At 32.3% G+C, this 24,048-nt stretch overlaps 1 protein-coding gene across 6 annotated transcripts in view; it reads right to left on the bottom strand.

The window, feature by feature from the left end:
• The window catches only part of LOC135135661 (rab11 family-interacting protein 4), a 78,026-nt gene that overhangs the window by 11,892 nt on the left and 42,086 nt on the right, over positions 1-24,048 (bottom strand). For 5 of the 6 annotated variants that reach the window (XM_064064792.1, XM_064064787.1, XM_064064791.1 and 2 more), the window contains 5 exons: positions 22,124-22,346; positions 15,254-15,337; positions 14,766-14,810; positions 10,446-10,484; positions 10,248-10,365 (listed from right to left, as the gene is read on the bottom strand). In XM_064064792.1, the coding sequence (XP_063920862.1) occupies positions 10,248-10,365; positions 10,446-10,484; positions 14,766-14,810; positions 15,254-15,337; positions 22,124-22,346 (509 nt within the window). The remainder of the gene's footprint in view (positions 1-10,247; positions 10,366-10,445; positions 10,485-14,765; positions 14,811-15,253; positions 15,338-22,123; positions 22,347-24,048) is intronic. The other variant, XM_064064790.1, reaches the window with a different exon arrangement.

Raw genomic sequence — 24,048 nt, 5'->3', positions numbered from 1 at the left:
AAAGTATTTCTCCCATTTTGCCTAGATTTTATTTTTTATCAACTGAAAATGAAAAAAATGTAAGTATTGTATATCATTACAATCGCAATTTAACGCTCTATCAAAATCCGTTAAAAAAATTGATATACGTTCTACACCGACGCCATATGTGTCATATTTGCAATCTACTAAATTAAGCTTTCTTCTTTAAGCTAAAAACAATGGCGTTTACGGAATTTTAACTGGGACACGGTATATTTAAAAAAATAACGCTGACACATGTTCAAAATATATATGTATTTAGTTATTTTACTAGCATGAAGCTTTCTATGTATAGAATATACACATATGTGTACATTTTATAAGATCTGCATTATGAGAATCCGCTTTGTGGAACTGGGGTAATTCATGTTTTTCAGATTGGCAGTCATTATAAATGTCACTATCATATAACAAATAAATCAAAATGGTTTTTTTAATACAGAGAACCAGATTTATTTGGCAATAAAACTTCACACATTACTAATAATTTTTTTTTTACTGTGAAAATTTAAACCTCGAATGTTATAATTTGACAGTTGACGAAAGTCACCAAAATTTAAAAAATCCAACTGCGATTTTAAAATGGAAACAATTGTGCGAAGTAGAAAAATAGTATAACAAACACGTTTTACACGATATTTGAACCATCATCTCTTAAAAAATTCGTCTGACGGCTCGTTTTCTAATTTTGGGATTCGTGTCCTAAAATAATATCTTATGAAACGTGTTTTTTAATATACTGCTCCTATTATTTATCAATTTGTTAAGATGAGGTCATAAACTGTCCATAGGAAGTGAGTAAACACCTTTTATTGGAATTCTCCGAATTCTTAACCAAACTTAGTGTTTTTCTAAAACGTGGAAAAAATTTCTTGTGTAATCTTTCAAATAAACCCGAAAATTTTATATGTAATTTTCTTTCAACTAATCTTAAGATAGAGTTAAAATTTCAAGGTAACAGGTAAACCGGAAATGATCTAATAAATTTTCCAAAGATGGATATGGGAAACTTGAATTTTCGTTTTATACAACCTGAGCAACCTCTTGATTCGAAAAACAACATGTCGCTTTTCTTTTGGTTTCTTTGGCTCATTAAAGCTCCACCCAACGTTTAGTAAGTGAATCATTTTATAATGACCATTATCATCAATTTATCCTTGACGCCCGCATTTTTAATCGTTCAAAGTCACCGAAATAATTTTAATACCGTTAGTCACTTAAGGTAAACAAAACTCATCGCCCCATGTGTTGAATACCAATTATATCCGCATGGCACATATTGGCACAAATCCCCCTTTAAAAACATACTTGATCCGTCACTTCTTCGCACCACTGATGAGCGGGGCTTTTCTTGATTCCATTTACAGAATGGGGGAGATAAGGCGGAGGTCTCAGAAGTCCCTGAGGAGTGAAATTGCCATCCGATGGTCCAATAAATTCGAACTGCCCCTCCCACATATCATAATCCAGTTCAGAAATGTAGGAGACATCATTCTCATCATCACTCATTGTTAATTTAAGCACCCATTTAAATTTATTGGTTAAACAAATAAGTAGAACGTCAACCGACACTAGCACGCCACTTCAACTATTCAACTGTGTCGTATACACAAATTGATAAGACGGTGATAACCCGGTGACTTATCTATGTAGCGTTCAGTTTGTGTATTACTGCCTCGCTAATAATAAATCTGCAAAACTTAAATTTAGTCCAAGAGGGAGGTGATGTGCGAATCGCGAAGTGAATCATTTCCAAAAGGCTGCACTTCTGGCCAGGAAATTCTAATTAAGTTCGCCTTATTTCGAGTGCGTAGTAGTAAAAGGGAAAATGAAAAAAGGACGACTTTGTTTGTTGACTTGCGGTGAGCGCTTTCCCTCCGCCGTGAAAGCGAATTTTTTCGGCGATTTTTCTCCGCTGTCGAAATTCGATAGTCTCCTTTGGGTACCCTCGCTGTCAGGCGTTTAAATTTAATTATAAACATAGAACGGATGTTTTTCGTAGCAGGAGAGGCGCATCAGCAGGAAACTCTCTTCGGAAATAGCCGCAACGAAAACACATCCACAGCACCTGCACAATAGTCACAAACAAAATGACAACTTCGAAGGATACAGTAAACAAACTTTCAGGAATCAGGTTCTGCAACCGCGCCTTACGCTTTCAGTTAAAGCCGGCAGACTAACTCCATCAGGCGTGCAATGTGTATGTGTTGAGTGACGTCATGAACTTTGTATTAACAACAGGCATGCAGATGCCAGCCATCCGACCGTTCACTATCTGAAGATGTTGAGACTTCTTTAATGAGCACTACGTCCTGGTTTATGATAATTCGAGTGCATGCAATGGACTCAACGAAGGTTCTAATTATCCACCTGGTCTGGATGGCCAATTATGACAGTCGATAGGCCTAATTAGGCGTCTTCTTGGTTCTAGCATGAAATTAACTGACGCAACTGACAATTTTATTCCGCTATTAAAAGAACTGACAAGTTGTGGAGTTACATCGCAGCGTGTACGTTGAAAAAACAGAATAAACGCCTAAAATAAGCTCTTGTCATCAATTTGGAGCGGTGCCAGAGGACGTTGGATGCAGCAGCTTTTCGGAGCAGAAAAGGGATAAACAAAGTTTTATATGAGTATGGTCTAAGTAAAGTGTTTATTTCATTTTTTTGTGTTTAATTAAAAACGACCTTGTTTTGTCCGTATTACGTAAAACTGTAGTGTAATTAGGACAATGTATAAAATTTCACATGCTTAAGGAATCGATTAAAATATTTGTTCAACCGGAAGCCCCTCCTTAATACGTTTACATGATATAGACGGTATGAAGACTTACGTTTATGTAGACATACTTCGGTAGCTTAGTGTACTCGAACAACACAAGGACTTTCCCAAGATTATAAAATAATTTCATGTTGTGGTCAACACGAGTCTTAATTTTTTGTGAACAATTTAATGAACATGTGTTAGAAAATAATTCTAATGAATAGTAATGTTGTAATAAATACGAGAAATAATTAGCAAATCATTTTTAAATTGTTCCTCCATAATACCGGGTGACTAAGTTTTAATGATTGTGATTTTTTTTTGTGAGGTTTGCGACATATTTAAAATTTTATGGCATACTTGATTGTCAAATTCCTCAACTCATCTCACCACGTTTGTAAGGCGTAGTTTTTTTAACAACTGAAGTAGTCATGTATATTTCTGAGTAGTTAAGCAAAATTAATTATGGGAAAAAAGAAAACCAAAGTAAGTTAAAAAGTCGATTTGTAACGTTACGACCTCGTTAACAATTTTCCAATGATAACGACAGCAATATAAAAAAATGTAGGTATGAAGGTGTTAAGACTACCCAGTTTTTCTTAAAATATCTTGTCTAAAAAATTGTTTGAATTGATTTTAGTTCTTTTTTTAGGGTCTCGCAGATTTTATTCTTATCATATACAGGCTGATCAAAAAGTTCACAAGTTTCAGAACGAGAAAAGTCATAAAGAAATATATTTGTTATAATGTCAGAGAATTTTTAAGTTTTTCGTGATATTACCTACAAAATGAAGGAAACGATGGATAAAGATAATATGATACTTCCAAAATTGTTTTAATTAATAGAGGTCCAGTCGAATCTCATGTACTCACATTAAGTTAAGGATAAAAATATGCTGAAATATCGGGAAGAAATTAATATCTTCTACATATGGGTCCAAGGATTTTTAAAATTATTTTTTCTTTACTGAATAAATCTGTATTAAATAATTGTTTAAAAATATGGTTTGGAAAATATTTCTTATTTATTCTATTTAAATCAAAAAACGAAGAAATTATGGGAAGCCAACATATATTATTTGTGGTGTTATACTAAACATTTGTACTTACTTTATTTTAACATGTAGGAGTTTTAGTAAAAAACGATATAGTCCAATTTTACAATTTATCTAAAAAACTGAATTTGCTTGAAATTTATTGTTATTATTATTGTCATCATTATAGAACATCGACAAAACTGTATTATTGTCCACAAAAAGATTATAACTGTATTAAAAAAATATGAAATAAATGTTTCTTAAAAAATATGCTTTGAAATGAGATCTTACTACTATTGTAGTAATACGCGTTTACAGAGGATGTCTAAAAATAATACACAGATAAACCGATATATTTATGTTCACAGTTTCCTCTGAACTAATTCATTCAACTTTTTTATTACTTCAAAACAGATTCATTTAACTCTCCTGAAACTCGTGTAACGGCGTAAAATTAAAATAGAAAATTAATAAATACATTTTTATTAAAGAAAAGAAAAAAAAAATGTAGGCGATTATGCTTGGGAAATTGTGTCTAAGTGAATAATTTTGATTTTCAACGGTGTTTACGGATTAGGTTGCAACTTTAAATTCGTTCAGCGTCTGGTATAAAGCTGGCCAAAACATAATCAAACGAAATCTAAATTTCGTGTCTTTGCTTTATAGGTATCATGAATACAGAATAAAATACAGAAAGTTTGGTCCCAAAAATGCTCACCTTTTCTCGTGAATTTAAATACTTAATGTAATAACACTCGGGCTATCCTATTAATAAAATGAAATTTAAAATAATTCTGTCAAAAAATTTAAATATGAGTTAGTTTCGTAACTCGCCCATTAATAATTTGAGAAGACGTGAATCGGATTAAATTTCATTCGACCGATTCGTACTGTGTGGTCCACTTGTTTATTATTCGCAGCCTCTCATCATATATCTCTAAGACAGATACATGCATCTGTAATATTACATGAGCAACTTACTTGTGTCAAAAGATTCTAAAATTACCAACGTAATATATTTTTACAGTTTTCATCACCATTCAATTTATTTAGTTCTTCGAAACTCGAAATTCCTGGGCTATTCAATGCGTAGGTGGGTCTTTTTTTATTCACGAGATTAAAGGTGTGCAAAGCGAAGTTATACAAAATCAATCACACTCTCTGTTTGCAATTACTACCACATTTATAGCTTTTCAAATAGGTATTATGTTTGTGGAGTAATGTTAACCTACATTTAAGCTTCATACACAATAAAATTTGAAACTAAATAAAAGAAAAATCATATAATTTAATTACCTATTATTATTGAATTTATTATATGGAACAAAAGAACTGTGTTCCATATATGAATCTGAGGAATTTTTTTATAAAATACAATAATTTAATACGTAAGAAAGAGATATTACTTATACTGTTTGTATCAAAGTTCATTTGAATCCAATAATCAACACAGTTTATGAGTTATTATGACTGTCATAATCGCTTAATAAAATGAGGTACCAATTTTTGCCATCTCGTCGAAACAAGAATTACACTAATTAAATTGTCAACGCTACATACCAGTTTCTAATGGTTGGCAAATGTTATTCTAGGGTTCAATCGCAACATTTCCAATTGTAAATCAATGTGAGGTTCTTCTTTGTTGTTAGCGCCTATTTCTGTATGTTCCAAATTTTTAAAACAAATTTGTGGTGTACTGTTTTAAATTGTGCAAAAAATAACTACAACTACCAATTTTTGTAACAGAACGGCTTTTTTTCTTTATTCAGTACATAATAATTTAATTAATAAAATATATAAACAATATATTATTACTAAAAGATCCTGTATGAGTTGTACAGTTCTTTGAGGACCATTTTTTCTTTTCTTTTTATTAAGTATTATCTATAATTTAAAGTTCATAGTTACTGAGACTTTTTACTTTTTTAAGGGACAAGCCGATATTTGAAAGAACTAGAAGAAAAAATAGAGTAGAGCTAGTAATTTCTATCTATTTGACAAAATTGAAATATCGATATTTGAAAATTGTAACGTTTATTTTTATAAACACTGTATATTAAAATTTTATTTAATTGTTACAATAAGTACCTCTGTTTATTTCTCTATAAAATATTGCAACACAGGTCTTTAACGTTATTACCATTTTTTTTGTGAAACCTTGCTTAGCTAAAAAATTAAAAACAGTGGAAATAACGAGGCAGAGTTTCAAAAATAAACTATAGTTATAAAGCCTACGAAGAAGCTAACAAGAATATGGTTATAGGATTATTTACCGAGTAGTTCCTCGCCTAAAAAATTTAAAACGCAACCAACAATACAGTTGCGGCTCCCCAAAAGTACACGATTTTTCGTTGTCAATGTCATGGAATTTTTTGAATTTTTAAATTAATGCATGACCGACTAGTATAAAGATTATGGCCTGTCCAAAGGACTGCCAAAGGTACCATACGTGCTGCCATCTATTAATAATTCAAAAACGACAAAAGAATTATTAACACTGTTTGAAAGGCACAAAGGCATTCATACCGAAACAAACCACCATTACACGTTTTGAAGTCCCATAATGTCAAGTCAAATTAAAATTTTGCTAAATTATTAAGTGTAATTATTAATAGATGGCAACACGTATCGTACCTCTTGGACAGGCCATAATCTTTATACTAGTCGGCCATGATTAATGTAAGTCTGGCTATTGCCAGTGGCGCAGCATTTTTGAACAAAGAAAATGTCAAATTTGACAAATTTTGTTATTCGAGCGCGCATGATTTGAAGATACATTTACAGTAGCGAAAATTATCGTGCACTTTTGGGGGGCCGCAACTGTAGATACATACAATTACATGGCAGACTTTGATATTTACAAACATTATTTTTTTAAGTAAAACATAGTTGGCGGTTTGGTTTCGATAATTTCGAAATAAACGTCAATCGTTAGGTTAAAATTAGAAACCGACAAATTCAAAACAACTTTAGTCTCCGATTTTTAATTCCCGAGCGTAAGCAAAGGAAGTATTTTAATCGAGGTCGTCGTTTGCATTTTCTGTACCTTTCATGACCCGTAGAAGACGAAGAAATAGGTCTGCCATTTCCGTCTGTCTGCCGTCCCGGATTTTTATTAGACAGATAATCTCCGAAAGTACTGGGCCAATTGTTGTCAAATTTTGTATTTATATTAGGAATATCATGTAGATGGTAGGTAAAACGCTAACCAAAATTTGTCTAATCATCCTCACCACTAATGTGATGACGTCACTTCAAAATTGTACATAGTAAATGAGTTTTAAAATTTATAAAATAACATAGTCCTACACATGTAGTTTATGACTCCGAATTGAATTTTTACCAGAAACGTCCAGATTTTTGGAAAAAAAATCAAAATTTTGAAACAACATTTTGCAATTTCATTTGGAATCTGCAAAACCGAATACTTTGAAATCTTGGAGATGTGCATGGTAAATTTTTGTTCAAAATGTATTTGCTCATCCCCCCTAAAAATTGATGACGTCACCTCAAAATTTTGCTGAATAAATCCTATTTTAAATGTGCAAAGTATGATGAGTCTATACTTGTGATTTATCACTGCGTTAATATTTTTTTGATTTACTTATACAGGGTGTTCTAAAAAATTAATGACTGAGTCAATTTATTTAATTTTTCAAAGAAACGGGATTTGTGGCACTGTACTTACGAGGCGAGGGAAGTCCTGTGGAAATAACTTTCGACCAATTTTTTTATATCTCTAATAATAATTCATGAGATATCGAGGACCGCGACCTTAGTGACTTAGATTTAGTGACCCCGTATTGAAGCAATTTTTTTTTGTTTCAAATATGATGAGATTTATTTCCCAAAATTTTGAGATGACTTCTTCACGTTTTGAAAACGGTTAATACGATAATGTTAAATAAAGCGTATGCAAAATTTCAGCACAATCGATGTAGTTTCTAAAAAGATACTTAATATTTTTTTTTTTAGATAATATGGACGAATTAATAAACTAAAAGTATGTGAATATAGTACTTTGAGATGACGTCATCAATTTTGGTGAATATGGAGAAGAAAATTTTGATGACCGTTTTACTATCCATATTCTTAAAACAAATTTAGAATTTCACAACAATCTGTCCAGGAGCTTACTAGTTAGTTTAATAAAATCAGCAACATCCGACACGTAGAAGCAAATGAGAGACCTACGTTTTCACATTACAAAAGCTATTAGATGTAGAAAAAAATATGAAATTAGCCATTCGTCAAATAGACCCGGAATACGAAATTACATTTCCTAGCTTATACGCTAGAGAAATAAAAAAGATAATGAAAGAACGTAATTTTTATAGCATGTAACTTCAAAAACGTATGAAAATATGACATTGAACATTTTTTAAATATTAAGCCTTAAGAAATTAAATTTTCAATCAGTCAACTCCTAAAGCAATTTCGCCCGATTTATAACCCACCAAACACTTGGTATTAAAAGAATATCTTAACTTACACGTTTGTAAAAAATTCTTGTCCTGAGAAAAAGACTACGTATATTAAGAAGAGAGGGCGGGGGAATTTAATTGCAAAATCCATATTTCTTTACAAAATTTTACTTTTTTGCAACCAAGTTCCGCTTTCCGCTCACGATGAATAAAAAAATCATCACAATTGAGAGAGGGTGGATGGGCGAGGCTTATATTTCGTACTTTTTTTTAATATCCCACTTCTTCTTGTCCCAACAAGAAACTGAAAACATATTTAACTATAGTGTAAGAAGGAAGGGCAAAATATAAGCCCCACCCACCCACCCTATCTCAGTTGTAATGATCTATTTCATTCGTTGTCAGACCGATGGGCGGAGCGTAACTGCAAAATATATATTTCCCTACAAAAATTTTGAACATGTTTTACGTTTCTTGTTGTGAAAAGAATACTACGTATATTAAGAAGAAAGGGCAAAATATAAAGACTACCGTGTTTAAAGCCACAAAAAGAAATCGATTGGTTTAAGGCCCAGAGTTCTTGCCGGCCACCGAATTATGTGTGTATTTTGACTATGACTGCCTTAACTTTCTGAAAATTTATTTAAAACAAGGGGGTAGGCATATGTTTGACAGGTGTCACAAACGCGAAAGGTCTTAGGATTTGGGAGAACAATATAAACGACGGCAAATAGATCACAGTAAGGAAACAAAATTGATAATTATAATTAATAATCCTTGCAAAGAAGTGTGAATTTTCAAATCATATTTAAAATCGTTATTTGGTGTTTATTGTCGTCTTTTTAAAATTTTAGTGAAATTTTCCATTAACTATGCATCTTTAAAAATCAATATCTCAATAACTATGAGATACAATTTGATTTTATTATATCACATTTCCAGAAAAAAAGTCGACAATGTTTTGGTGCGATTTAGAATTTTGTAAACTAAACACAGTGGTGAAAACCGCGTTCCGAAATGTCTATAAATAATTGAAAAATTTCATCAAATTAAAAAAAAAGGTGATGATATCCTTAAAAAAACTGCTCTTGCGCTATACAGAGTAAGTGGACGATTATATTTGAAATTTCATAACAATAAGCATGTTAATCATATTGACGGTAAGCTGACAAGACAAAAATTCCATCAAAGATAAATCGTCAAAAATTAATGGCTGCTTTTGATCGCTTTTTTATTCCTCCTTCTATATTATTTGTAATTGATAAGTATCTAATAAAATCGTAAATCATGGGTTGCACTCATGCATTTAATTCAATTCAATTCTACAAAATGTACTTAAACTCTTACCGTTAGTCATTACAATAAACATGATTTTGCGTCCAATTAAATTTAAGTTGTTTTTTGTTTGCCTCTGACGTTAGCATAAAAAATGAAAATTTAATATCGTTAAAAACTGGTGATGTAAAAACCCTTAACAAAGGTAAATTAATTTTCTTAATTGTGCTTGTTCGTTCGTTCGCTTACAGTGTGTTGAAGATTTGAGTTACGATGTCCCAGTTTTTATGAATTTTATACGTTATTCAATGTTAGTTCTTATATATTTTTTATAATAATCAAACATACTAAAATCATTTTTATAAAATACCTTGTTGTAGTTTAGTAAAAAAAAATTGTGTTGTGACCGCAAAAATTGTTTTCTTTAAAGTGGGTGGGCCAAATGTTTTAAATGCTCTACATAGACCAAAACAAAATTAAATATGTTATTCGATGAACTACTGCAACAAGTATGGTGTTGAAAAAAGTACATCTATTACGAAAAAAATATAACCACAGAAAATTTCATTATTCTTTAATAATAACAGTCAAATTTAATTAACTACTAAAAATTCCAAGCACGGACTCTCATTGTGTCGCCTACATTTTTACATCCATAGCCAGTGACTCACAACAATTTCCTTATTCACATTCCTAATCAATTTCAAAATAAAAAATCACACTCACCTTATGGTGTAAATCATGCACGTCTTCTTCTAAGGAAGCATCAGAGTACATGTCATCGGCAGTGTCGCAAGTGCTGCTCCTTCCTGACGAATTGAAACTGGAGCTGCGGTATAATTGACTGTAATCACTTCATGTATCAACAAAGCAAAAGTACGTTTAAAAAAAATACGCGCAAAAAATTAGACTTATCAAACTCACCTCGCTAAGGCATTCGATCCGAGCTGTCTCTTCCCATTGCTGAAACAAACACATCATAGGTGAGCAAAATGAGACTGACTGTCGTGCGGACGAGAAAGACTATGACACTCTCATGCAAGCTCATAACGTAATCCAAACTTACATTTCCTTAAAAGTTTCGCAAAGCAGGGTTGCCAAATTGGCGCAAAATGTCAAAGTCCTGTGTAGGACGGGTGGTGATCTTTGTGGAACAAGAGGTGACTTAAGTTGAGTGGCGTCACGTAATTAGAGTACAGATATCAGATAACAGTTCATTAGTACTGTTAATGTAGTATTTTTCCTACAATTTAATTTTTAAATGATTTCAAATTTGGCGATTTTTTCAGAAACATTTAGCACCATGGCAACGCTGCATTAGCATGGGATACTTGAGACTCAGTCGCATACCATAAAAGTTACCTCTGACACGCCTACCACCGAGAAAAAGGTAAATCATGCAAAGCGGTACAAGTATGCGTCACTCTCGGGTTGTTTAATTTATGACAGTGAAACTGACCTAGCTCTCCCTAAAATCTGAGAAGTCGATATCGTGTCGTTAGTGGAATTACAGACCTACTCAGTCTCGTTTGCACGTAAGAAACGTCTATTTGAGAAAATAAATAAATTAAAAATATTGGAGCAAAAAAACATTAGCAAACATCCTGTGCCAGAAATAGCAGCACTCAAAATAATTAGTTATGAAGTAGAGGGTGTGCTTGGTAAATTCAGAGAATCGGCATGTACGATCCAGATTATGTAATATGCAAATAGTTGCGTTTATTACGCTAAATATAACACGAAATTTTCGCTTTTAATTATATGCATATATTCGTCATATAACAGTATAATTTGCAATTTATTTTAATCAGAGATTGAATACCTAAGCGAGAATGTGATGCATTTATTTATGTCACTATAAATATTCATTTTTTTTTTTTTTTCTAAAAACACAATAAATTCCTAACCGCCAGATTTGTGTCTTTTAGTAAAATACTACAATGAAAGGCAACCGTAGGTTTGAGATTGAGAAATTTGGTGTTGAATGACTTGAGAAACGGAGCATTCCAGAAAAATGCAATGCTTTCAACAATATTTGAGATCAAAAAGAGTCAAGACTGTGCATTTGGATAGAAAAAAAAGCTGCACTAAATAGTACTTGCTATGTTAGAGCTGTTGTAATTCAATTGAAATTGTTTCTTGAGTTTCAGTCATTGCACAGAACTTATGCTAAAATCCCGTTAAGCGTAACACTGGTGGCATAAGTGGGATTTCACTAATTAAGTGGTCAGAACGAAGACGTGAAATTAGGAAAAAACGGATTAGTGAGATCGTATATTATGGAAGTTTGAAGAACAATGGAGACAAGAAGAAATTACAGAAGAATTGCAGTTTAACTGAAGAATATTGACTTCTGTCTGGAACTGAAACTGAAGAAGGAAGATATATGGAGTTTCTTAAACATTTTAAAATATCCAAACGAGAAGGTGTAAGGCTGAAGATAGAAGAATCGAAAAGAAATTTCAACAATGAGTAGATTCAAAATTTATTATTCCATTCACGATTTTTCTGAATTTAATTTTTAAATGTTGGATAAACTATTTTAAAGACCTAACGTGGAGTCTTTGCTGCTGTTGTTGTCGTGCGTTTTGGGCCGCTTTGCCTTACTTCTCCAAATACTGTAGTAATTTAGCGCTGAATTTAGGAAAATCAATTTTTTGTGGGTAAAAAATTGCACTCAAAAATTGTTTTGTGCCATTTTAAAAGGACGGGTCAGACTTTACAAGTGAGGATATTGTCTGTAGCGTACGTTTTCGTTTATCTGTGTGTCTACCGTCTGTCCGAATTTTTATGGGACATATAATCTCCGAAACTACTCGACCGATTGTTGTAAAATTTTATATGTACATATATGTATTAGGAATATCATGCGGATGGTAAAACGCTAACTAAAATTTGGCAATCATCCTCACCAACACTAGGAGATAACGCCATCTCCAAAATTTACATTAGTAAATATTATTTAAATTTTATAAAATAAGATATTCCTGCACATGTTTTTTTTTTGGGTATGCATGTTGAGTTTTTACCCTAGACATCAAGATTTTTGGGAAAAAAGAAACAAAATTGTGTAACATTTTATAAATTAATTTTGAAATTACAGAACCGAATGCTCTGAAAACTTGCAAGCGTTTTAAGGTTAACGTAAGCAGGTAAATCGTAATAAAAATTTTGTTTATGTCCCCCTAAAAAATTATGACGTCATTTCATAATTTTGCCAAATAAATGAACCTTAAAATTTATAAAATCACATACTCTTCCATGTATGGTTTAAGAATCCGTGTTGAGTTTTTACCCTGTTTTTACCGAATGCTCTGAAATCATCGGAAGAATGGTAAATTTTTAAACAAAATTTGTCCGCCATCTTACAAATCTGTTGAATATTTTGGGAAAAAACCGTGAGTAGTTAAATAACTAATCAGTCCTCCCCTGCATTGGGGAAATAAAATCAATTTCTTAACTGCTGATGCTTGTAGTTTGAAGGTGCTAATAAATTCTTTCGAAGTATAAACATAAACAGTCGAAGTTAAACTTGTACTGAGAAATTGAGAATATCCACATTTTCGGCCGAAATGACCTTCGACCAATTTTTATTATTTCCTTAGGAGAATCTAAATCAGAATCAGATGAATGACGGTGACCTAGATAATGAATTGATATTCTTGTTAGATTTAAAATTAAATATTTCGTTATTATTGCATTCAAATATAAAATTACCGATTTTCAAAGTGTACTGAAACATTAAGCTCGGCCAGTAAGTTTATTTTCCTTTGTTGAAAATTTTTGAAGTTCAAAAAAATATGTTGAAAGAACATATTTGGAAGATCTACATCATGCAATTAAATTCATAACGTTTGAAGCTCCAGATTCAAGGTGAAATTATTAAATAAAAAAAAAAAATTTGTTTTGTTTATTAAGGTTGTCGGGGTCTGGATATGTTGTACCTTAGTTAATACTAAATTACTTATGATCTTAAACAGAGTAATAAAACATCAAATCAATTAGCAAAGGATAAAAGTTCATTAATAGCGAATTTTATGGTACCATCCGATTTGTCGCATCGAATGATTCAATTCATAACTCATTTTTAAAGCTGTTTTTAAACTAAAAAAAGGTGTCAAATTTAAATAGTCGACCCTTGTCCAGATAGATCGTGAATAGCTAATATAGCTTTTGTTGAAGACTCAGTTAGTCGACGACCAATTGAAAAAGTTCTAGAACATAAAAAACATAATGTATAGCGGTTCCAGCGTCAAATAAAGGAACACTGAGAAAACGGGTGGAAACTCCAGAGTTGAGAAAGTTCTGGTGATGGACGGACCGAGAAACGGAAACATTCTCAAAAAGGGTAAGGGTTTAAATGGAGTCTAGTAATAAGAAGAAGTGGATCAGGATAATAGAAGAGAGTCGAAGATGTTATTTAAGACCTGTTGCTAATAGAGCTGTGTTTTAAATAAACGTCAATTTTCGAAACGCATATTTCAGGTCTTAAACATAATATATTCTGATCTAATGACTGAAATTTTAAACCTTTACATTCTGTATTTCTTATATTTGTGGAATCTGTCAAATTAATATTGATTTTTAGATCTTGCTCTGTTATCGAAGAATTAGTGACCAGATTATGTTTGGACCACAGTAAAAAAAAACATGCTTGTGTGTATTTTGTAAGTACAGCGTGATCAACAAAAAATGACGTCAAGTAGTTGCTCGATGCTTGAATGTATTTTGAATCGTACGTCGGAACTATCTTATTGTGTAGTATATGAAATCAAATTATAAAAATAAGAAATTGAATAGGTGTTATTCAGTAGAATAGTTCAACCTGAATACACGACACTTTATTACCAACCATAAATACAAAATGATTTTCAATCAATATGTTTATACTTCTTTCATTCCGCCAGACCTTTGAACTCCCTGTGCCATTGCTGTTATTAGTTTTCTACCGATTCATTTATTATTTAAGCTTCTAGCCACTTTACTATCAAACATCAATACCATATAAATTAATACTATTTACGATTCTAATTACCCAAAATAAGTGCGCTTTTTTACCACACCAAAATAAAAACTAAACAAACTCGTTCCGAGCACGCATACTTGCAATTTTAGTGCAATTTCGCCAGTTGCCACCACATTCACGACAACATTCCTTTATTCATTGTGGCTGTGGTATGATTCATTTTGTGGTAGCAGCTGGAAAGCCAAATAACCCCATAAAATATAAACGAGAGTACTTACTGCCTGAAGGAACCCCATCTCCGATTTGGCAAGTTATCCTGGTGGCTGAAAAAGCGGTTGGAATTAATATCTTTTTCCGAGGCTGCGGATATCCACAAGAAAATAAAAGGATAAGTACTAAAGGAAATTAAAAAAGAACCGCCCACTGGAGCTTTTTGCGGTCTTTTATTCGCGTCGATGTGATAAAAACGGACAATGGAAAATAAATCATCTGCGTCACGCCGCTTTGGATTGAAAACGTCAATCCGGAGATGTGCGACGAAAATAACTTTTGTTAAATTTGTCGATTTCATTACCACGTGTAAGTAATGATGTGTTTACGCGCGTTATTGCTTTTAACGGATGGTAATGGTATTGATCGAAAGTAAATCATTTCGGTGCTAATATCATTACTATTGTTAGTAAATGGAATAGCCCGGATTATGGAACAATTTATGTAAAATTATTCGAATTTGGTTGTTATATCGATTTCTTTCTAGCACTCTCACCTTGGTGAAGACCTCCTCAAGCTCGTCCGTAACCATGCGTGTCGATTTATGCTTGAAGATGGACTTCGCGTTCGAATCCCGTCACTGCAAAAAAGAGAAAAACAAAAATTTAACTTTCCACATTTTCACCTTTCATTTGCGGTTACGATCAGACGATATTATAACGGTTACTCTCAATTTCTACACGCACAAACAATAACTGTTTGATGGAGATCTGCATACACTGGTATGAAATGGTTTAGTAATAATTTGGGATTTTCACATGCTCATTATTGTGTAGCTATGTGGCAACGTAGAATTGGAGCACTAACCATAGACAACAATGCATCGAAGTGAAACCAGGTATTCATAATGGAAATGTATATTATATGCATACAAAAACCGATTATTAAATATTTCTACGTTACTTACCAAAACCAACTAAAACACATTAAGCAAAAAGGAAACAACACGAGCTATTTACATGATATTTCAAATGTAGTCATTCAACAGTGTTGTAGTTACACTGTTAAAAATAAATTATGCACTATTCGCCAAGAAAAATAAAAATAAAAATGCGGTAAGTAACGTCACGTTAAGCAGTTTTGGCATGACTTTCGCTTTGAATAAAACTCTCCATGTAAAAAATGAATTTTTCCAGATGTATAAGACTATTTTTTCTACAATTGTCATAAAATATTAAAAATAATTTTCATAAAATTGAGCAAAATCAGAAAAATAAAACGAATTAAAAAATAGCAGGTTGTGGTTTGAAATGGACAGCGATTCCGTATTTTCTTGTTCAGAAATGAAACAGTCAATAGCTGCACCATTTTTTATTTTTTTAAATTTACGAAATGGCAGGTTACTATGAAATCCAGTTTGTTTTAAGAAATCGTGTTATTAGCATATCTTTTGGAACTGTCGCAGCAAATGAAGTCATCGACCGTGTGGGCACAATATTGCATGGTTAGAAGCACATTGCACGCCAAGAACAATGTAGATATTTCCAAATATTTGAATTAATTTTATTTTTGAAGCACCATTTAAAAGGTTACCGACCCAAGCAATCGAAGATTGTTGCAGGAGCACGAATTAATGACTCTAAAAATGTCTCAGACGAAGCTTATTTACTACTAAAAGTAATCATAAATGTCACGAAATTGTTTAATTCATTGAATCGTGATATGTTGCTGCAGATTATTGCGAGGTTTGGCATTTGGAATTGCGGCACTATGCCAAGCTCAAGAACTAAATCAAATATACCAAAGGATGCAGAAAATTCAGAAATGTAATTGATGATGAACTTTGCTAAAATAAGAAATAACCTAAGACGGAAATTTGATAACTGGGGGACATCTAAAATTTTGTAGAATTTTTGTAGTTATCTTTTCTGTGGATACGTTTGGGAGAAAAATCGATCCTGTTAGATCCCAAGATAGTAACGACTTGTCTTAAGCTCGAAAAATTTATATTACAGGAATTTGAAAATTTCATTGATGAACTTGAAGAACCTTCCACTTTAAAAAAAGACCAAAACGACACGAGAAAATGAAATTTGTGGAGTTCAATAACTGTCATTTCATCACTATTGTTATTAAGCACAATAATTCATAAAACGTGTTAATTAACAGTGATACTGATATTAATTATTAACATGACAAAAAGTCTATTTGAGATTCCACCACCCGGTCGATATCGAACGGAAACTATGTTTCATTAGTAGATGACATAAAAATTAACAAATACGATTCTATTATAACAAATAATATCTGTGGGAGAAAATTCAGCAGTCTCGATGGTTACAATAAATGAAAAAAATTGCTCTAAAACAGCAATTCCTTTGTTTCTCAAGTACAGTTCAACAAATCCAGTTTCTTCAAAAAGTCACTTGGTTTAAGGTATTGTAAAAATACGAATGCGTTCATAACATTTCGCACATTTTAAATAGGATTTATTCAGTAAAATTTAATCAAGTCACAGATAAATTTTGATTAGTGTTTTAGCAAGCTTGCGACAATCTTAATACCTTACAACGTGCAAAATTTCATTAGGTTTTACAGTTTCTAACCTAAATTGTAAAAAGTTGACATTCAGTTTTAATTTTTTGCGAAAATATAGATTCTTAGGGTAAAAATCAAGACGGATTCATAAATTGCAAGTACAGGAGTACGTTATTTAATAAAGTTTAAATAGCATTTAGCATGTGAAATTTTGAGGGGACGTCATCAAATTATTGGTGGGGATGATACAAAAATTTTGCGGTAAATAAGACTGATAAAAATAAGATAAGATGATTTTGGCAAATGGCATACCCTTTAAGAGAATAAAGGGCGGATATGTCGAAGGTTACTTCCATGGAACTTCCCTCATCCCAGTGGGGTAAATAACACCCCCCCCTCAGCCCCTCAGCCGCGAGGGTGCAAATTCCAAGGGGATACAGTCTGCACAAATGCAGACAATATGAAATATATTTAAAGCAGTTAATCAGCGGGAAACAATGTATGTACTCTTAATTCCTAGTATAGTTTCCCCCGTTCTAGTTCGGTTTTATGATGTGTAGAAGTTAACTTCCTTAACAATGGGGTACTACTGCCGGTGATAGGACAGTCATAAATATACAGTATAATGTTAAATCCTTATTTACGACTGTCAAATCACCGGCAGTAGTAATCTATTGTTAAGGAAGTTAACTTCTACACATCATAAAACCGAATTAGAACTGGGGAAACTATACTTTTTTAACTTTAAGAGTTTATATTTATACTTCGAAAGATTCGACGTAACGCTGGCATTAATAAATGCATGCATATGTGTTAAAAGAAACTGAAATTTGATTGATTTTGTCTCCTCAATACAGAAGAGAGGGTCTATTAATTAAGTAAGCAAACTCGTTTTTTTTTCTCCAAAAAGTATAGATAATAGATACTGGATACTGTACACTGTACCCTCTTATACTCGTAGAAGAGGTTGATGTACAATTTCCATTCGTTGTGCGAAAATTAGCATGTTCCGGAGAAAATTTGAACACAGATTCATAATGAACAAGTGCACAAATACGTAATTTAAAAAATTTAAACCCTACTTATGAAAAAATTTGAGGGGATGTCTTCACGTTGTTGGTGGGAATGATCAGAAAAATTTTGGTTAGCGTTTAACCATCTACATGATATTTATAATATACATACAAAATTTGATGACAATCGGTCCAGTATTTCTGAGATTACTTGTCTAATAAAAATAGATACAGATACCAGACAGACAGACAGACAGACGGAAACTGGGAATCTCTTTGTTCGTACTCTAGGGGTCATGACACGTCAGGTAAACGTGAAAGTAGCAAATCGTCCGATGAACTCCATTACTATACTTCCTTAGCTTACGCTCGGGAAGTAAAAAAGCACTTTCAGGCAAAATAAAATTGAACATTGGTTAGAATGTTTTTTTATTTTTTACTTACCAGGTGTGCTAGGGAAGTATAATAATAGGACCCATTCGGCGAACGGGTACTAGCATGTTTCCATTTGTTTATCTTTTGTCGTCTCTATCTGTGTCGATTTCATTTTACGGATAACTTCCGAAACTATTGGACTGATTGTTTTAAGTATTTGTATTTTAGGAATATCGTACAGATGGTAAAAGGTTAAACAAAATAATATGCTTCTAATTTTGTGGTTTATGATCCGCTTCGATTTTTTTAACTTACTGGATTTATTATAAAAAAAAACCGCAAAAATTATTTTTTTTAATTTTTCGAAGTATTTGTTGGACTGTATTTCGTGGGCGAGGCAAGTTTTGTATGATACCTTAGACCAATTTTCACTTTTCGAGCTTAAGCTATGGAAGTATTGTAATCGAATCCATCGGGCAACTGGTTCCTTTCATATTTTTTCGATTTCCTTGAGTATGAAAAAATTAATATCTCGTTTCTGTCCGTCTGTCTGTCTGTCCGCCGTCCGTGATGATTTTCGTTAGACAGAACAGATGATTTCCGTAACAACTTGACCGATTTTTGTCAAACTTTATATCTGCATTATGAATATGTAGATGGTAAAACCCTAACCAAACTTTGTCTAATCATCCCCACCAATAATGTGATGACGTTACCTCAAAATTGTACTTAGTAAATTGATTTTAATCAAATTTTATACTTTTTCCAAAATCCTGGATATGTTTCATTGTACTTGAGCTGCGAGGGAAGTTCTGTAGAAACAACCTTCGACCATTTTTTTTCATTTTAAGAATAAAACAATAAAAACAGAATAAATTTAAAACTCAAGTTTTAACACAAAATAATTGAAAAACTAAAACAAAAAATTCGATTCTTTCCAACCCTAATTGGTACAAATATACAGGGTGCTTAAAAAATGGTGCATCAGCTTATGATACATTGTTCAAGAATGTTTACGAGGTAGAGAAAAAATTTACGTAAGCGATTTTCTTAACAATTTTTCGCGAATTTATAGACCTGAGAAGTTAATAATATACCGTTCAGTTGGTGTGTCATTCATTGTTTAATCTTAAAAAAATTGAAATGAACGGCATCCCTATTTAGTATCTACTCGGTTTACTCTAATATCAGATCATTTTTTAAATTTCTGCTCTAGTTGGCCATGAGTATTACGTCGGCCGTTTCGGTTTCACTGCTGACGTACGCATCATGGCCAACTAGGACAGAGATTTAACAAATCACACATATCTAAGAACACAGAACTTTGAAATGTGGAACGATTAGTTGATATAAAACATTTATAAAATGACCGTGTTGTTGATATTATGTTAGCAAAAATTACAAAATTATTAATTTTGGAGTGTTATGTTTTCCGAAACATCAACAGTTTGTTTCTTATTTGTGGCCACCTGTTTCGGCTTCGTTTAGTTTATTTTAAAAACAAAACAATATGTGCTATTTCCGGAAACATCGGCATTGATGTAAGGCTGCACATACTTATGAGTATGACAATTTAATTTTTTGTAATATTTTTATGATGAAGGTACTGTGTGTCGAAATACGTGTACAGTTTACTGCAAATAAAATACTTTGGAACTTACATTGTATAACTAAATTTATAATAATAAAAAAAATGTGATAAGACTTCTAACAAGTATAAATTCATCAATTCAAATATGGGTGTTATAAAATTTTGCAGATAAAAAAGTTGGACGAGGATAAGTTTCAGATGAAAGTTACTTGTTTTTTTGATATAAAAATTTCTATTTATATGAAGCTTTTTTCAAAAGTTTATTACTAATATTATTAAAAAGTTGTGACCAAATACATGTGGGAATGATGCCAAACGCTAAAAATACTCTATTTATTACAACACTACAATTTTTGCATTTCAAGATTTCTAGTTACAAAATTTGGGTAATTTATAAATTTGATATGTATGTATTTATGGGCGTGCATATGAATCAGCTTTTACATACATTTTTTTTTCTGACAGACAGCAACTTCAGATAAATCAATTTATCTAGGTTTAGAACGTACACTATCTACATATCTTTAGCTCGATACTTCAGTCCACGTTTAGTTGACAAGGTGTAAAACTTTAAGCTTTTAATTTTTAAATTGCTAAACAATAAATGGTCCTCTATAATTGCCCAACATGTTTTGAGGTTACCAACAAATAAGACATTTTGTATTATTGATAATTTTCAAACAAAGCAGTGATGTGGTTATAGAATAAGATTCCGAAATAGTTTGAAAAAATTTAAGCTGGGAGATATATTAATCGAAAAAATCTCAATATAAAGACTTTGGCGTGCTGAAAATTTCAAAATATTTTAAAAACCTTTTAGTGTCGTAGAAGTGCCATTATTAAAATTGGAATCTATTAAAAAACTAGCATAAAATCTGAATTTCGAAACATGCTTCGACGCATAACAGAAATATGTAATAAAAAAATGGAAATTTAAAATTTTAACATCAATAGACGTGGAATACATTGAAGGAATGACCTTTCTAAAAATGGTTCTGGAAAACTACTTGACAGGGTACGAGTGAGCACATTTGGTCTGTTATGCAACGTCGATCTACTTTTTTGCATTTTTTCTTTTATCTATTCCTGTGTAAACTTATTAAGATAATAATAGAGCACGTGAAAAAAGATCTCGAAAATATAACGTAAATAGGTACTAAAGTAAATTGAAAAACCCTACTGAACTGAATGAATATTGCCGTTAGTGCAAAAAGTGGCAATTTTAATTCCCGATTTCAATTAATCTAACAAAAAGTATCTCAAGTATGATCGATTTGTAAAGAACTGTAGTAAATATGATTATCGGTGCTTTGTGTCAGTTTACAAAACAGTAACACGATATAAATAAGCATGAAACTCGATACACACCACAAGATAAATTCACATTTCAATATTTTTCGTGTAAACTTGTTTCGAGCCGTGCATTTTAGAAATTTCACACCGAAGATTTACAAACAATGAAACGAAAAGTAACCAATTTTCTCAAACAATACTTCAAGATCCTATCGACAATTTACACTGCAGCTATCTCTCACGCTTTACTGTTAGTGAAAGTTAAACCTTATAAATTTCTCGACATGACTCATACAAACTTATGTAATATGAGCAGGTAATAATAAAACACGGGTTGCGCTTTACTTGGAAGTGGAAGAAAATTAATTAACCACGGCAATAATTAAGGACAAGGCGAGAAAAACCGGCAACCATACACACCGGAGCGAATAAATATACTCTTCTAATATTTCGCGCAAAGCTCTGTATCGGACACAAATATTGATCTTACGTTAATTATCGCTTTTCGTGCCAATACACCCGAGTTTGAAAAACGCGTCCGCGACGGCTCTTTAATCCATGCCAACACGTGCAACGTCTTCCTGCTGATGTAAATTTCAAGTTGCTGTCAACTCACCCTAAATTCCGGTCGCTTGAAATCCCTGAGTCGGCGTCGATGTCAACACCTTCCCCATTCCATTCGTAGTTTTCGCCGTCTGACAAAGAGGAACACTGACTTTTGCTTTGCTCAGCAGGACGTGGACTGTCTGGTGGATTCAACAGAAAAGTGGGTTCCGGGCCTGCGCTTCCATTTCCCATCGTAGAGTCTGTGGCTGCCGTGGTGGGCGACATCATGCTCTCTAAAAGCAGGACATCGCAATAGTAAATTAGTCGTATTGATTACTGTTATTAGAGGTAAATCTAAGTACGCATAAACAGGGCCGGACTCAGGAATAAGGCGCTTTTAAAAAGTGAACGATTTTTTTCAAGTTTTATTTTTGGATTGCAGTCTACATTCCATTCGTGATCTTTGTGGTAAGGGAGTGACTGAAGTCCACGAAACGAGAGTTAAGCGGTCTATTGGTTGACCACTTAACATTAGTTTTCTTGATTATGATTGAACGTTTATAAGACAAACATCCTGAAGCAGATTGTTTCATCTAACGAGGTTTAACGTAAAAATTGACAGTTTGATTTTACGATAAAAATGTATGAGGACATAGAAATGCTATAATTTTTGCTTCCCTACCATACTATTATAGATTTAAATTTGACCAATAATTTCACTGAAGTTCCTAGAACACGAAAAAGTAGGTGACCCGTTCTCGCCTTTCTGTTGTCTGTTGACGATTTGATTTGACAAATAATCTCTGACTGATTTGAAATATTCAGTACATGTTCAATTTTTCATGCACTCCAATTTTGTAGAATACAGACTATCTCAAAAAAATATTCCACTCTACAGTGTACCTATTCAAAGTGGTATATTTGCACCTATTAAAAATTTGACGACATCAAAAAATTTCATTATAAAATCTCCATTCAAGGAAGAAGAATGGTAATACAACAATACAGGGTGATTAAAAAATTGCCAACAGCCTTTTCCTCATTGTGTCTCGTACTTGTGTTGGATAAGCTTTCTTTTAATACAGGCTTAAATAGCTAATTTTAGTAGTTTTTCGCGTAATTTTTGTAATATATATTTAATTCCCATTATTAAGCTTAGTGGGGCCATATAATATTGTAGTTTTTGGGATACAATACCATAATGTATTTCTAGTTAATTAATTTTGCACTTATAGTTGAGCTTTTATATAAATGCCTTTTTAATGCAAATATTTTATGGTTTTTAATATATAAATCATGGCCCAAAAAGAAATACTTTACTTTAAATTTAACGCATTTTTTTACGTCCCGAGCGTAAGCTATGGAAGTATTATAATAGGGTCCATTGGACGAATGGTTGCTTTTATGAAAAAGTAGGTTTCGCGTTTCCGTCTATCTGTCGGCTGCATCGATTTTATTGGACAGATTTCCGAAACTATCGGACCTATTGTTGTCAAATTTTATATGTATGTTATAAATATCGTACGCTAGCCAAAATTTGTATAATCATCCCCACCAACAATTTGATGATGTAGTTTAGGTTACATAAATTTGATGAAATATTATAAACCTGTACTCGTGATTTATTTTTATCACAATTAGTTTACAAACAAGTTTTTGTGTATTATTTTCCACGTGGTTCATGTAGCCGATATTTTGCTTATGCGCGAAATGCTTCGTAGTCGAGTGGGATTAATGATTATTTCTGGTCTGCTTCGTGAGGATTCGAATCCCATCCTTAGCGAGTTTTTTTTTTTCATTGTTACTTCTATTACCTACATTTTTTACTTCTAGGGATTCTCATAAAATAAATGAAATTTGCAAAATCAAATTTTATAATTTTTCGAAACTACATTTATTCGATTGTTTTTAAGGGATGTCTGTCTATTGTCTAAATAACCTTAGAAGAATGTTTAATCAAAGTTTTCACATAATCTATACCCAGTTTATTAATCT

This window comes from Zophobas morio, unplaced genomic scaffold (genome assembly GCF_036711695.1).
Source record: "Zophobas morio isolate AGI-343-1 ecotype UQ-CSIRO unplaced genomic scaffold, CSIRO_AGI_Zmor_V1 ptg000024l, whole genome shotgun sequence".
Lineage (NCBI taxonomy): Eukaryota > Metazoa > Arthropoda > Insecta > Coleoptera > Tenebrionidae > Zophobas > Zophobas morio.
The sequence above is the reverse complement of the archived record's forward strand: the minus strand, read 5'-3'. Positions and strand labels throughout refer to the sequence as shown.